The sequence below is a fragment of the Pyxicephalus adspersus genome, chromosome 3 (assembly GCF_032062135.1).
Source record: "Pyxicephalus adspersus chromosome 3, UCB_Pads_2.0, whole genome shotgun sequence".
NCBI lineage: Eukaryota > Metazoa > Chordata > Amphibia > Anura > Pyxicephalidae > Pyxicephalus > Pyxicephalus adspersus.
This window is the reverse complement of record NC_092860.1, coordinates 12,646,737-12,663,667: the sequence shown is the minus strand read 5'-3', so window position 1 is coordinate 12,663,667 and position 16,931 is coordinate 12,646,737. Positions and strand designations below refer to the sequence as shown.

At 39.8% G+C, this 16,931-nt stretch overlaps 2 protein-coding genes across 3 annotated transcripts in view; one reads left to right on the top strand and one right to left on the bottom strand.

Annotated features, from left to right (window-relative positions):
• Nucleotides 1-1,290: 1,290 nt before the first annotated feature.
• Nucleotides 1,291-5,343, top strand: LOC140325663 (claudin-12-like). Its single transcript, XM_072403614.1, has one exon. The coding sequence runs from the start codon at nucleotides 1,318-1,320 to the stop codon at nucleotides 2,086-2,088; it is 771 nt and encodes a 256-aa protein (XP_072259715.1). The 5' UTR covers nucleotides 1,291-1,317; the 3' UTR covers nucleotides 2,089-5,343.
• A 1,869-nt stretch (nucleotides 5,344-7,212) lies between these two features.
• LOC140325662 (glycogenin-1-like) overlaps nucleotides 7,213-16,931 on the bottom strand; it is a 13,118-nt gene continuing 3,399 nt past the window's right edge. The window contains exons 2-10 of one of the 2 annotated variants that reach the window (XM_072403612.1): nucleotides 15,947-16,013; nucleotides 15,468-15,609; nucleotides 14,769-14,943; nucleotides 13,904-14,066; nucleotides 12,738-12,864; nucleotides 11,891-12,101; nucleotides 11,468-11,551; nucleotides 10,414-10,521; nucleotides 7,213-7,521 (exon numbers count right to left, since the gene is read on the bottom strand). In XM_072403612.1, the coding sequence (XP_072259713.1) occupies nucleotides 7,360-7,521; nucleotides 10,414-10,521; nucleotides 11,468-11,551; nucleotides 11,891-12,101; nucleotides 12,738-12,864; nucleotides 13,904-14,066; nucleotides 14,769-14,943; nucleotides 15,468-15,609; nucleotides 15,947-15,953 (1,179 nt within the window). In that variant the 5' untranslated portion in view covers nucleotides 15,954-16,013 and the 3' untranslated portion in view covers nucleotides 7,213-7,359. The remainder of the gene's footprint in view (nucleotides 7,522-10,413; nucleotides 10,522-11,467; nucleotides 11,552-11,890; nucleotides 12,102-12,737; nucleotides 12,865-13,903; nucleotides 14,067-14,768; nucleotides 14,944-15,467; nucleotides 15,610-15,946; nucleotides 16,014-16,931) is intronic. The other variant, XM_072403613.1, reaches the window with a different exon arrangement.

Below are 16,931 nucleotides of genomic sequence, written 5' to 3'. Positions count from 1 at the left end.
TAGCAGAATTACTTTGTATATAATGAGCAGTGGGGTGTAATACCTTCTATGGGCTCAGTATGGGTGTCCAGATCACTGACCAACCTCAGGACAAATTTCATACATTATTATTTAATATTACATGCACAGCTAAAATTATTCTTAATGTGCAAATTATGACAATTTATAAAAAATTGCTTCTTCTTTCTCATTCTTCTAATCTTCTCATCAGCATCTGATTTATAAAAAGATCAGATTTGTATTATTTTCAGTCAGTGACCTGCATAGCACAAGTATTATAAATTGGTGATTAGATGCTCCAATGATTGCCAATATTTCTGGCTGCAATGGACTTTTTAAAATGCTAAAATAAGGAAGGAATGGAGAAACTCCAAACTCCTTTTTCCTAAATATTTCTTGAATCTGATATAATTCTTCTTTACAAATGCTCTATACAAGCTGATGTTTCCATGCACTGTTGATAGCCAACAAGTCTGGAAGAGTTGTGTGGTTCTATAATATTTGTCCATACCCGTGCTGCAAACCAGTGGTTTTGGATAAACATTTTGCCTAAGGTGCATAAAGGAGTGATATACATTGCTCTGTCTATTATCCTAAAATTAAAAATAATCCCTTTATATAAAGGATTAGTAAAGGAATAAGTCATAAAAGTACCTTTCAAGGATCTGCTTTTTTTTAAAGCAGAACTACAGTTCCCCAATAAAAATACGCAGTCAGGCTGGATTTTTATTGCAGAAGGAACAGGTACCTACTCGTGTTTTCTTTAAAATATAGGATGTCGGGATATACTGGGTATCCCGGCATGACTAAATGAACTCCCATTCACATGTATTGGATCATCTTGGCTTGGCCAATCAAGATGTTTGAAGATCAGAAACTCAGAAAAGGACCAGATGAGGATGATGGCGCCGCGCTGGAACGAGGATATAATGGTGTATTTTAAAAATTATTATTAGGCAGGTAAGCCTATTTTATTGCAAAGGGATATCTTCTGTCTCTTTTGCAATTAGAGACCTGTCTGGTCCTAATTTATAATTGTTAGGGTTTAGTTTTGCTGTAACTGATTAAAAGTTCAGGGTTTTCTTTCTATTTATCATTTCTGTTGGAAGAATCTGTCTAAAGGGGACACAGAAAAAGAAGAAAAGTTTGAGTAGCGTGAGGTTGGAGCACAAGATTACATTGTCAGGAAATGGAAGCGGATCTCTCCAATGGGGGGTAGCAGACCTTATAAAAAAAATCTAACTCTTCTCAACTCTTTCTAAAGGGGAAAATTGTCTAAAGTTGTATTTTAACAAGACTTATAAATGATGATGAATTATGTTGATTTTTTTCCATTCATCCTTAAAGGTTCCAATGGGCTGCCAGGAGGTGCACGCCGTGACCCTGTTTGCATTTGTGTGTGGTACAGCCTCTGTTGCAGGACTGTTTGCTTCCACTCTTCTTCCCCAATGGAGACAGATGAAGCTTTACACCTTCAATAGGAATGAGAAGAACCTGACAGTGAGTATGGGATTATGGGTAAAGTGTACCCGCTTGGAGTGGAGCAGGGAATGCATGATCTATGACCGGGACTGGTATGCCAGCGTAGACCAACTTGATATCCGCGTCCTGCAGTTTGCACTTCCTTTCAGCATTTTGACCGCCGCCTCAGCACTCATCCTGTGTTTGATAGGGATCTGTAACACCACCTTCAGCTCCAACATGCCCAGTCTGAAGCTGGCCAAGTGCCTGGTCAACAGCGCCGGTTGCCACCTCGTTGCAGGCATGTTGTTTTGCTTGGCAGGAGTGATGAGCGTTACTCCATCCGTCTGGGTAATACTCTATAACAGCATTCTGAACAGCAAGTATGGACCGTATTTCACCTATGACATTGCCGTCTTTGTCGCTATTGGGAGCTCTGGTGGCATGTTTTTCACAGCTGCACTCCTGTTTGCATGGTACTGTAACTGCAAGTCTCTGCGATCGTCGTATTGGCAGCCAATGTACTCCCATATCCCCAATATGCAGAATTATATCCCTCCGTCCTACTCTTCCCAGGCCCCCCTGTCACCCATTGAGATAGACTTTCCTGTCACCTACACTGTGTAGTGAAATGTATATTTAGATATCTTGATTGGAAAAAATACCTTCCTTTTGTTAACTCCATTAAAGTTGATCTCCATGCAATACAGCAAAAGTACAGCTGTAATTTAAGTTTCAAATTCAAGTTATATTTCATCCTAATTTATCAGGTCCATAGGGGGATGTTGCTCTGAGGCATAGGGGAAGCCTTGCAATGGGAAAAAGAGAATCAGTAAAGCTATATGACACATAGTAGGAATCACAGCACATCCTGCATGCCTAACGAGCAATATGGCTGCCTCTAGGCACATATATACTGGCATACCCAGAATCAAAAGAATTTTTTTTTTGTACAATAAATATGAACACATTCACATGTGCACTAAAAGATGACAGACTCCCTTTAAATGATACATCTAGCAGTTAGTATAGCATAATATTCTCCCTTGTCTGTTCAAACTTCACCCTAAAGTGGACCTGTCATAAAGTATTGACCACACCATAACATCACCACCACTGAGTATTAGCAAACTACTTTATTATCTTTACTTTATCCCATAAAAAGCCAGACCTGATTGCTCTTGGTTATTCCCTTTGCATATCATCTTTCCTTATTGTGGTTCCTTCTGAATATGTCTAATATTATACACTTTTGACTTTTATTAGTAACCAAGAAGCCTTCACTATAAATAGAAATAGCGTTACTAACATATCAGTCGCAGATATGAAATAACAGCTGAGGATGTGGACTGTGCTGTCTCCTGGTTAAATTTTTCATGTATGTATTTTTCATACGAGATATATATATATAATGTATTAAAGGTAATCTAGATTTCAAAATACAACAGCATATGGGGGACCTTATGTTTGAATAATAGCTTTTGCACTGTTAAAGTATGTTATGGGTATTCATTGAAATAAGAAAGTCTGGGCAAGAGAAACAAGCTGTCCAAGCCTATTTTGCATAGTTTGAACTAAAATATTTTGATGAATGTAGTTACAAAGGATCTGGATTGGTTATTAAAGTACTCAGCTGGCCAAGGACCTAGGAACAGAAGGACTGCCGCTGAAGGGTTCAGTGTAGCTTATAAGCAGTGGTTGGGGTGTTTTTCACCAGATATAAGAAAAAGGTTTAGAGCAGTGTTTCTCAACCAGGGTTCCTCCAGAGGTTGCTAGGGGTTCCTTGAGCAATGAGCAATTTGTGTTCTGTATTTCTGTAAAGGTGACCTACTTCCCACTAGCCAGTAATGCAAAAGGCATTACTCCTGCTGGCCAACATGCAAATATACTGAAAGCTTTGACTTAGTAATTATTGCAGGGGTTCCCTAAGACCTGCAAGGTTTTTTAAGGGTTCCCCTATAATAAAAAAGTTTGGGACAACTGGATAAGAGAGTCTGGATTAGAGCAGACATTGACTAAACTGAAAAGTTTGCCTAAACTCCCTTGGCCCTCTTCTTCACTCAAATACTCCTAATATGTAAAAATGCACTAAAAAAGAAAAATAATAGAATTATACATACTTTACCTAGTTTTTCCTGCCTATAGAAGTATGGGGTCACCGGCTTTTCCAGGTGGGAATCCTGTTCAATGCAAAGCAACCAAAACGCTCTTGCAATGGCCTGCAGTGTCCAATTGTCAGATTTCATCTGTTTTTTTTATGCAAAGGATGGTGGAATCACACCTATGTGTATAATTCTATTTTGATTTGTGGTGCATTTTTCACCTATAAATTAGGTAATTGGGGGCCGGGGGGTTTAAAGTGTTTTTATAGAGCCCGCTTTCAACACCCATTTGCATTTGCACGTTATTAATTTGCAACAGTATTAAAAGACTATAAATATATTTGATTCATCATTGTAGCCCCCCCTGTTCTAATGATTTATTTCACAATATTTGGTTATATACATACATAGTTCAAATAGGATAGCATTATGTGTAAAATATACTGTAAATATATATTGTAGAAGTTCTCATATTTTTTTAGTAGTGAGCAAATCGTGACTAGTTGGGTAGTAATCACTGAGGCTGGATTCCCACCTATGTACATAGTATGTTATTCCCTATAATGCGAAAGTCAAAAACAATTCTGGAATAGCAATAGAGATAACAGAGAAACAGATGAAAGAAACCAGGTATAAAATGTTATCCAAAGCAAATGACTGTTTGCTATGGACAACAATTGCACCTTGGTTTCAGTTTATATAAATCAGCCTCAGTGTTTTTGTACATATCATTTTTGTATGTTGTCTTTTTAAATTCTAATGTACATCCAGACACCTCTGCTATAGAATATATTGATTGCTAGCATTGTATTAGGTTCATTGGGAGTTTAGTATGGGGAGTAGTAATGTTTTGGAATAGGATGTCCAGCAAGCTCATATGTGATGTGTACACAAGCTTTTGGCCATATAGTGTTTCTGCACCTACACACAGGGACTTTGTGATTCTCAACTAAGGTTTCTGCGCAGGTTGTTGGGGGTTCCATGAACCACGGCTGATTGGCCACCTATGCGTTGATACCCCTATAGTACTGAGCCAAATACCACTTGGTGGAACCAGCTGCATGACTCTTTATGGTGTTTTAGTTGTTTATAAAGGTGGTATTATAGGCAGCAAAATAAGGGGGGAATCTTTCCACTAACCACAAATTAAAGAGCCCCCCCCCCCCACTGAACTCAGTACTAGGGTATAATTTTCAAGCTTAGGTAAACATAGGGAGCAAAAAAACATTTTTCATAGGTAAACCTGCATCACTATGATTGTTGGACAATGAATATTTTCTTTCCTATGGCAAGCTGAAGCAAACTTCCCTGATGCAGTGCGTGTACCTTGCATGTTACAGCAACTCACTGCACATTTGTTCAGTTTGAAAGGTGATGTGATGCACAATTTGCACAAGGTGTGGGACACACTACCATCATGGAAAACTATTGTTCATGGTCTGTTGTGGTGCAGTGTATCTAGAATGGGCTGCCTTGACACAACACACATGAAAGGCTCTGTGTTAGGGATGCTTAACCTGCTTCAATTGGGTAGTTGGTGGATGAGAACAATGGAAGCGCCATAATATCATTCTTCTAGAATCCATGCCATAGATGTACACAAATGTACTATAGAATGAAATGTTTTCATCAATGTGACCTGTATTATATGTTTAGTTGTATATATTGAAAGTGTATGATGTGGTCCGATTTACTATCAATAAATAGGCCGCCAGACTTGTTTGTGGTACATGTGATTTTTTTGTAATCTAATTCTTGTAATAAAGCTATTAATGGTGAATTCAGTGCGTGAGATTGCTGCCTGTAAATGATGGTACCATGGGCTTAAAGCTTACCTGTTATTTTGGAGCTAACAATATGTCCCTGGTGCACAATACATGGCTCAATGTTTCTTTGTTCCACTCACTGTGTCCCGGGCAGGGTCCACCCCCTGCATGGTGCCTGTACAATATGGTGTCCAAAAAACGGGTAACGAACACAGGCATTGCCATATAAAGCATTTTAAAGGTTCATATTGCTTTTTTTTGTGTCCCTGCAATTTTTCCTAATATCCATAGTCAACATAGAAAATAAATGGGAAACCAAAACTTCTATTAGATGTCACCTGAACAGGAACGGAAATGCTTTTAATATCTCTTGTGGAAATATCCCTCAATATGTAGATTTACTCTCACTTCCTGTAGTTGTCTTTAGGATAGGAAGTGAAGTGGCCTGATTAGTGTTCTGATCCTTTGCCTATAGCACTTTCTTATTTGCTGACCCATAACAAGTATTAATATTATTACACAGTATTTATATAGTGCCAACACATTACGTAGTGCTGTATAGAGTCCATAGTCATGTCACTAACTGTCCCTCAAAGGGGATCAAAATCTAATATCCCTACCATGATCCTTTAATACAATCTAATGTCAATTTGGGGGGAAGCCAATGCACCTAACTTCATGTTTTTGGAATGTGGGAAGAAACACACACAAACACAGGGGGAACCTGCAAACTCCATGCAGACAGAGTCCTGGCCCAGATTTGAAACTGGAACCCAGCGCTGCTAAGGCCAGGGTGCTAACCACTCAGCCACCATACTGCCTGGTTTGGGTATTTGCTATTTGTTAGAAAATGTTTTCCATCCAGGAACCTGATCCATTCCAGGTTTGCTGGATCACCCAGTTGCACTGATGAAAGTGTATCCTCTCCAGCCTTGGAGAACTTTAATAAACCAGGCCCTATGTATGTGTTTAGTGTGTAAGCAGGTCCATAACCATCACTGCGGGGCTCCAAGGGACAAGGGCCCACAGGTTGCATTAGAGAAGGTGGTATTGGAAGTCGGGGTTTAGGGCCCCATTCACATTTTTGCTGAAGGTTTGTGGATTTAATTACCCCCTGGTTATTTGCTGAAACAACAATCATTTCCAGCAACCAACAGATAACATTATTTGTTTTAGGAAATACCACGTACAATAGATTACTAGATTGGACAACTGAAATCACTAAGCACGTAATATCGTTATATCACAATAACAATTGGTATTATTTACATTCTGAGTGGATTTGGCCTATATTCTACCAGCGGTGCCATGGTAACCGGGAAATAAACAGGAAGTGTAGGCCTCAGGCCTATTCTGCCTTGTTGATACAGCACACTATACAATAAGAATTGTTTTTGGTACAAGAAACAAGGAGGGAAATAATCGGGCATGGAGCCACTTGACGTGGTGTGTTCAGGCAGAGCTTGTGGCACTTAAAATGCTTCATGTGGTTACCATGGCAACAGCACCGGGAGATTCACCATATCATCACCATTCTGTTGACACAGTAACCTGTAAAGGGCTAAATGTCTATAGCTAGACCTGAAAATATGGGAAACTAGGGCCAAGGGATGTTGGTGACTACATTTATGGTAACCAATTCAGTCATAACAAGTGGTAAAAGATGTTGCCATGACAACCTGTCAGATAAATATTCTTTCTGTCACCAAGAAAAAAAAATGGGCCTGAAGCCTCCTGCAAAAAATACATTTTAGGGTGAAGTGCAGGTATCCTATGACCAGAGTTGCAGAGCTAGGTCATCCGAATTTTCTGAGCCCTTGTATTTTACAAATTCCACCCAATTTATAGCGTGTAACCTCTGAAATATTTAAGGCCTGCAAAGAAATAGTATGAATTTTTATTTCTCAACTTCAGTTTATTCAGCAAAAAAATAAGGCTTATGTAAGATCGAAACAAGATTCTGTCACTGCACAATAAATAATGTAAAATGTAAGTTTCACAGCACCGCGGTAAAAATGACGACAATCTCTTTACTGTAAAAACTGGTCCAGCTTTTTCTGGATGTTCTCAAAAGAATGTCTTCCCATGTAGTCGATGTGACCTTCTTCCCACTTCTTGCGCTCCTCCTCCCTATGTAATTTCTCTTCCGCTTCGCGGAGGGACAGTTCAGAAGCAGACTGTACAAGGAGACCCTGGGGAAAATAAATGGCAGATAATATCCATCAGGGTTAGCTATTAGAGCTGACCACCTCCGGATGGTCACTGGTGGTCTTCTAGCTCATTTCACTGCACCGTAAATGGCCATATCACACGTGTGTCAACAATCATTTATCTGTTTACTGCACATGATAGACAATATGTCCTAGGAATGTGACGCCATCATTTAGCTTTCATTAGCCCCAGATTCCTCATTTGTTATAGTGATGATACTGACATTTGTCAAAAGCCATTATGTGCTAATCTGTATGATATATACTAAATAACAATTAACACCAGTCCAACTAATCTGGCCTGTGGTGATTGGCTTTTGTTTGCAAAAAGTTGGTTTTGTATAATATATACACACATATATATATATATATATATATATATATATATATATATATACCTATGGGAAACAAATACCTGCTTGATGCAGGTTTAATGATTTTTTAGAAAGCACAATAGATTCTATTTATACAATAGATTCTAAAACAGGGAATCAAACATTCCCTCCTGGGAATCTTCCAGGTCCATGTGTTTCAATGGCAGATTCCCTGTTTTATAAATAAAGCCCATTGTTTAGAAGAACAGTAGACATTTAGAATGTCTGACAATTTTTTTTATTGTTGTTTGCTTGCTTTTCCCAGTAAAATCGCACTCACATAGAGGGAAAACCCTTCCCATCTGTGACTAAAAACTATTGGAAACTATTTAAAGGGGTCCTGTTGATGTAAAAGCTTTATACTGGGTCAATTTACTACCTTGTTGTGCCCTAACTTGGATTGCATTAAAGCAGCCCAAATTTATTGGGCTGCCAATGCACCCTAACATGTAATAATAAAAAAAGAGGACCTCTTCTTTCTAATGCGACTATTGAAAGTTGTAAAATACAACACAAGTGCCTTAGTGTATTGTGGTGCCATTCAAAATACATTAGTGCATTGCAACAATAATGAGTATTGACACCAGAGATTGTAATTTAGGGAATCTCTAATTGCCTCAGGGCATTGAGAAGATTTTTTTCTCCCTTATCTCCACTGTTGTAGCAAATTGGATTATGCTTCATAAAGAATTATTTTTTTACTTTTCACTACAACAACTGCTAATTCACATTCTGTTGTATACTGATAACTGAATAAAGCCTGCATTTTTTATGGTCATATGAGTCTACAAATACCAATAGAACACAACAGTCACAATAAAACCACATACATAGAATATCTGCAGAAAGTAATGAGATAAAAATATTCAATCTTTTTTTTTACATTTAGAAAAGCAACTAAAATGGGTTGGCAGCAGTGGGATTTGCTTAGCAGAAGGAATTTCTGAAAGATAATTATCAAAAATTATTATTAGGTTCAGAAAAAAGAAAGGATGAAGACACCACAAATATAACAAATTACTGTACTGTATGTGTTTTCTTTTTTTTTTCAAATTAAGACCCAGACCTGGTTTATTACATTTATTCTTTCAGTGAAATCTCTAATAGGGGTTGAGTAAATATGTAATATGTGTTGTGTCCTATCATATCTCATTTGTATGTCCACATAAAACCTGCTTTGGTTAGGGGTGGAAATGTAGTTTGTTATACGTAATGGGGCAGTAGAAACCCTACAATGCCACACCCAGGCTTCTCAATGAATAGGCACCTATACCTGGAAATAACTACATTTCCCTGCATAATTTCACACAGACTGCACATTGTTTAAGATGAGCTGTTCATCTGCAACCCAATACAGGAACTAGCTGGGAAGAAAAACTATCAAGACTACTTGATCCAATCCAAATCCAAATCCAGTAAGGGTACTAGTTCCACCATTTATACCTTTATAGTGACCTTCACATAGTGCCACAACTCACCATTTTTTAACTTTGGGGATTCTAACCACAGATAAATGGGAACAAATAATAAAAGTTCTTAGGCTGGTGGCCCTGAGCGAAGATACTTCCCCACTGGTGCATCGGTTAGTGCAAGGTCCTTTATTAGGTTGCTGGACAATATAGAACCATCTCATACTCTCTTCAGATCTGCAGTCGTACAACTTTCTAGGTATGAGATGTCATGTGAATAAATATCAAGAGACCCAAAGGAGCTGATCATTGAAGATGTGAAAGGGTGTCACATTAACCCCCTGCTTTTACCACACCCAACAATATCTACACCACCACACATGGGACATTTTCACTTCAAGTAATCCATCTCAATCATAAAAGGGTCACTTGGTTGTAAATACCCTCCTTGGCAAAAACATCCCAGATATCCAGGGTTCATATTCTAATGAATATTATGTTCTCCAAGTCAACTAAACATGGCCATTCTTCATAAAGCTTCATTTTGGTTCTACCCAGACTGGCTCTAGTCTGAATGACTGTGCTCTAAGTTACTTTGGGGCCAGGGACTAATATGATTATTCAATTTTCTCAGTGTTAATGTTCTTTAACTGCACTACCTACAAATATATATATATATATATATATTTATAAAATAAATATAAATGTCCTTTTCTTTAGCTAGAGGCTTACAAAATTTTGAAATGCTCAATTTTTCAGGCAGCTTTTCATTCTTTTACAACCTCCACCATCTAGGAGCATCTAAATATTAATCACCATTTTTTCCTTGCCACTACCAGATCTGGGTCCACCCAATCAGGTTTAATCTCTTCCATTTAAAACAATAAAATGTTATATTTTTTGGTGTTATCGCACAACTAATAAAGCATATGAGAATATCTAAAACAGAAAGAAGAAACTTGATCACATGGGCTGGGCATTATTTTTTTTCCATTGCAAAGTAATCAAAGGTGAGATCAATGACAAAGCGGATGAGAAGGTCTATTGATAGTGTAGGAGAAGCGATGGCGGTAGAGAACCAGTAATAATACCATGTGGATGGTGTCTTGGTTTACAGGCTGCTCTTGGAGCTGGGAGGGGAGGTCTTGATCCTGTACATTGACATCTGCTGGAGGCTGCACAGAGCTATTATCCGGCAGCTAGAAAGATAGCAGTTAGATGTATTTGTTATCCCTTTATAACCACCTGGGGCTGATATATAGAGACTGGAGCAAAAAAAACAAAAACAAAATCGAGCTTATCCAAATCAACCAATGTGATCTCCGAAAAAAACTTGCGTAGAGAAAAATATTTCTGCATTACTATTTTCTGCTATAGGAACTGTAAGCTCTTCTGGGCAGGGTCCTCTCCTCCTGTGTCATTGTTTTTATCTGTCTGTCATTTGCAACCCCTATATAATGTACAGCGCTGTGTGTATTATGTTGGCGCTATATAAATACTGTTAACTATTATTATTATTATTATTATTAATAATAATAAGAATAATATTAATAAGACTAATCCTGTCCTTCATTTAAAAGTCAGGCTGTCCAGCAAAAGTGACAGTAAAGCTATGTTCAGACTGGCGGTGAGGTTCCTCATTCCAGTAAACTGCTTTCTTGGGTGAAACACTACATGTCTCACCAATGGCAGCCCAATAGAGAATGAATGGGGACAGTAGTGAGCAGCAGATCTAAACCTAGAGTAATGGGCTGGGATAAACCATAAAACACTGGGGGTGCTTATATTGATCAGCTTTATTTATATGGTTTAAATCATTCTACAAAAAGAAAAAGCAAATATTTGCTGAAGGTTTATTACTTTGTTCTAACTTACAATCCATTTAAAAACTACATGAAAATCTAAAACCATCGTGTTTAGGCTGACAATGCGGCGATAATTGCATTGCAAAAAGAATAGCGCTGTCACACTGTGAAAGTAAGTGAGGTTAAATAATTAAACAACTTTCTTTCCTTACTGGCCCAGGAAACTGACACGGTCTATGGGACTTCTGAATCTCTATATTTGGGGCACATTCTTAGTCAAGTAATGGTCTATATGGGTCACATGATCTCAGGGCCAGGTCTTCTATACAAATAAACTTACTTTGCTATCAGGTATTCCTTCTGGAACTTCTTCAAAAGACTCCAAGGAAGGGGTTTTCTTCATGTGAAACTCTATCATTCCAAACTGATGTGGGTACGGAGCACACAAAAGAGAATAAAGCAATTACTGATGAAGAAATTACATTGCACCCATTATGTAAGTCAACTTAGGTCATAAAAGTTTTCATATTACCAAAATCCCAAAGAAAGTAGACCATAAAACTTATGTATTGGTAAATATTATCCACCCTCCAAACCCCCTGTAACCCATATTAGAGATCCTAGGCATGGGTTCCCTGCTGGCATTGTGTTGGGATGTGATTTACCATATGGTAAAAAGCAACATGTTCAATGTAATACCCCCTCTAATCCAGTGGCACATACTCCTTTTCAGAGATTCTAGTATATGATTGCTCAGATTTACCTTATTTTCAGTGCCGGTTACCTCCTGCTGTTCTTTTAATAGCGGCAGAATATCGGATATGTAAGTCTGCCACCACAGCACCAGGAATGACAGATGCTGACTGCCGCTCAGAGGTTCCTCTTCTACAATCCATTTGGTTTGTGGGTTATATTTGCAGTTCCAGGGTTTAGGGGTGCCGATGAAATGAACAACCTTCGCCTCAGAGCCAAACCTGTGAAATGTAAACTGCTCATAATACATGGAAATATTATTGAAAGTTTGGCTTTATTATTAGGAAATTTCTGTTTGGTGGAACATATAATTTTCACTATGGGGGAAATTACTAGTGAAGGGCAAACTCATCCAGGTTTGGCTCATTGTTGGGAGGACGTTCTTCTTCATTCGCAAATCCAACTGCTAAAAACTCATGCGGATAAAAGATGCCCTCATGTATTTACCAACCGGTCAGGTTACCAGTTGCTAATTGACATAGCGGGCAGGATTCTCATTTGTTGGTGGCTGTTAGGGGCATTTCTAATTAATCAATAAAAAAAAAATCGGAGCATTAAGGATATTCTAAAAAGACTCTGTTACTGGGTTCTGGAAATTCCACCTGAACTGGCAGGGAGTCGTTGATCTGACTTATTGGTGCGTGTAAACCTATGCTTGAGCTATTGAGCTCCGTGCTCCTCACAACACAAGTGTGGGTGGCACCTATAAATATGGCACTGCCAAGGTAGCACATGTAGAGGCAGGCACATATCAGAACAGATGCCTGGGGGGTGAATGACACCCCAACACCACACTTAATCTGCTCAGTGCAGGAAGCAACCATTGTTAGCACCAGTATAAAAAAAGGTCTACTTACTGTTTAAAGGCTGGCGAGTAGGTGTAGATAGAACTGATGCTCAAGTTATAGATGAAAGGAAGATGTTTGCTGATGTCTGCTGTCGCCCAGTTACTAAAGAAGCTGTTTAATAGTCCTTGGTCACCACCTGTAATAAATATAATATATAATATAACTGTCTCAGACTGGGAAATACAAATAAATCTAGGGACCCTAAACAACTGGCTTTTATTAGGATTAAAGCTAATAATATATATATTGTCTGCAGCCCTGCCTTGAAATTTGGTATCACAAGGGAACCTTCTGGAAACAGCAATATTTATGAATGATTACACCGCAGAGGGCGAAGAACCGGGGCTGCCATCGAGGGGGCATAAGTGGTACTTCCATACTGAGCCCCGATTAAAACAGCTTAACTTTTGCAATGCTGAAACTTTTAGACAGGGGAGGTAGGCCCACAAAGTTTCCCAAGTATGGGGCTCAGACATTTTTGTGAACTATTATCCACAGGTTGAGGGTCCAGGGGAATGCAAGTGACAAAGACTACATGGAACATCCTCAATGACATGGAAACTTTGCAATTAATGGTGGGATATGAAAGAAAACTTTGTTTTTAAAGGTGTACCCTCATCCTTACTTCCATGCTAAGGCAAACTTTGGGTTAAAAATGTGCAGCTTTGTGTGTTTTTATTGTTATGATGATGCCTGGCTCTCTCTGTCCCTGTATATTCTCAGTCTTTGACCCAGAACAATGGGTGCATACAGCAAGTTAACTCCTTATCAGCCCAGGTATTCCGGGGAAGTAACTCATGAAGTATTAAAGCCTTTGGATCAGCAACACAGCCAGGTAACTTTGAAAAAGCAGTCTAACTTTTCTTGGCAGGGGTTCCCTTTAAGAATTGACCCAACACATTATCAGATTTAAAAAAAATGATTTACATAGCGCCAACGTATTACTCAGCCCTGTACATTAAAAAAGGGTTGCAAATGACAGACGCAGACAGTGACACAGGAGGAGTTGACCCTGCCCCGAAGAGCTTACAACCTAGGAGATTACAATATGAGATTTTGGCTCTCAGAAATTCTCATCTTCGCAGTTGATAAAAGGAATGCAGCATGGACAGTCCCTTCCAATGGCTTTCAGTTGGCAGCCATACGACGAAGCACAATGGCATTGCTTGGCTTACCGTCAAAGCTGCCGTGATCTTCTGCATACTTAAGAAGACGACGGAAGGTCTCCAGGGAAGGTCTGAACACAAACACTCCACTGTTAAAACAATCTGGCCAACCAGCGTCTGGGGCAGCTGAAAACTCCTCCCGATCAAACAGCTCGTCTATGTTACACAGAGCCTAAGACAGACAGAGAGAACAGGGAATGAACATTTGTGTAGGCCAAGACAGGCCAAGTATGAGCAGAAGACCTTCTATACCAATCCAAATACTGGCCTAGGAACAAAGGGGACTATAGAGGGCATGGCTGGTGCAGGCTTGAGGTCTTTAAAAGGAGGCACTTTGTACTTTAAGCATATATACGGCTCAGAACCATTTGGCATGTTTTATTTTTTATATGGACGTTCACCAGCATCTGTTCACTAAACATAAGTATTTATGGTTTTAGAATATTGAGACCCTTACTAATGCTAAATATCATTCAAAATGAACAATTCCCAACCCATCACACGTTTCGCAAGATGTGCTTCTTCAGAAAAAGATAAAGGGACTAGTACATCCTAGTTACAAACTCATGCTTCCCGCCCTCCAGATGAAAAGTTCACCCACTTGTAAATACCCCCTGTTGGATGGACCAATGGGTAGGTGGCACTATACCCCAGGAAAAGTTTGAGAGATTTTACTGTGTATTGCTTGAATTTATTTACACTTCTCAGCCCCGGGATACTATATTCCTCATGGGGACATATTAGGTCTCCCATTTCCCCAGAAGTGTTCTCTGGGAGATCCTGGTTCCCAGTGTCCTCCACTGAATATATGACAATTTTCCCCACATTTTACAAGGAGGTCCCAATATGCCCACATAAACTTCCGCCTTCTTACGATGGTGTCGGCATCCATGTACACGCACTTTGTGTACTGTGTAAGGGTCCAGCTCTGAATCTTGGTGAAGGTTACCCCAAGTTCTGGTCGTTTCAGCAAGGACAAGCGAACCGAGTCCGCACTGTCTAAGACGTCCACCTCAACTACTTGATCAAAAACTTTACCGAGGATTCCCCTTTGAAAAGAAAAGCAACAGATTACTACTTGGCACATGCTTTGGATGAACTAGAAATGAGGGGACCTTTATATAAAATCAATAGGGCATGCTAAATTGAGAATAGGGTGGCATAAAGGCTAACTTTTTACAGGTTCTCTTTGGCTATTGCCCACTTTGTAGTGGTATTGAGCTCCTACTACTATTGGCCCCAACCTTCTTCAGGGCTCTAATTCACAGGGTTCATGGGGCTGGATACTGTGTAACTGAGCCCCCACCTTATATTAACCAAGGGTCCCATTTGGTTCAAAACTGGCTCTGCTCCCTTCCATGGTGGTGCCAAGAATAGATCTAGATGCCGGGTACAATGTAACTCCAGCACATGGACAGACGTTACATCATTATCATCATCACTGGCCACAGCCAAAGGAGGACCTGGAAGGTTTAGCAGTGAAGATGGTGGCTTTGGAAAATAGAGCAAACAATTTGCCAAAACGTATAAGTTTCCAATGATGAAATCTTTACCACTGATATGCCAGCCTTACCGCATGCGACTTGTAACCTCTGATGTGACCATGATCACCAGCTGACGGGAGGTTTCGAAATTTCTCAACGATTTCCCAAGAACCAGCGCTCCTTGACAATAGAGGTCGTTGGTGCCAAGGGTAACAAAGGCTTGGTTTGTGACTGCAAGACAAAAAAGAAAAACAAAAGGTACCTTTGATTTTGTGGCACACGCCCAGATATTGGCAGGCAATGGTGCTACACAATCCATTGCATTGCTTTATCCCGGAACAGGCAGTGCCACACTCATTATAGCACCCCAATGATGATTGGAAAACAGCCATGGGATGCGGACTTTCTACTATGGGAAGTGGGTCAGTATCAGGTGATTGGTCAGTTTGAATTTCTAAATGGCGCGCCCTGCTTTTGATTAGGGAAGGTGACACTCATGCAAATCAGTAAGGACTGACATGTGCCATGTGGCAGTCTGCAGCCAGGTACAAGGACCACCTTTACTTACCGGGCATTGTGAATGGATGAGGAATCAGCCAATGGAGAAACGTATCATAAGATCCTCTGGTGCTCTCCTGCAAATAATAACAACTCATCACATAGAATAGAAGCAGCCAGACCGCCAGCACAGTCCATAGTTCTCATATTGTGATCACACACACTGGGCCGGGCACATAGCACGAATTCCATTCTGTAAATCAATAGCTCGTCACTATACATCAACATTGAGTACTTACCTATTACATAATACCTGGGAGCCACCCTATAATGAATGGGGGGTATTCAATAATAGGCAGGAGATCAGTGCACCACGGCCCACAGCAACCAATCAGTGTGATTAAAGTCAGGCCGTAGAGGCACCGCACCGCACTCTGCACTGTACATTAATGCAAGGAGCGGGCGCAGAATGCGGTGCCAAAAAAAGGCTGGTGCAGACGATCAGTGGGCCCCTGGGAAATACTTAATTGGGTGTCTGTCGGCTGAAGAGGGGAGGGAGTTCACAATCCTATGACATCACAGCCCATGGAGTGAACTCATTATTCTATGACATAACAGTGAATGGAGTGAGATCATTCCGCTATGACATCACAGTGCATGGAGTGAGATCATTATTCTATGACATCACAGTGCATGAAGTGAGATCATTATTCTATGATATCACAGCGCATGGAGTTGGATCATTATTCTATGACATCAATGCGCATTGAGTGAGCTCATTATTCTATGACATCACAGGGCATGGAGTGAGCTCATTCCTCTATGAAATCACAGTGCATGGAGTGAGCTCATTCCTCTATGACATCACAGTGCATGGAGTGAGCTCATTATTGTATGACATCACTGCGCATGGAGTGAGCTCATTTTTCTATGACATCACAGTGCATGAAGAAGATCATTATTCTATGACATCACAGAGCATGGAGTGAGATCATTATTCTATGACATCATAGTGAATGGAGTGAGCTCATTCCTCTATGACATCACAGTGCATG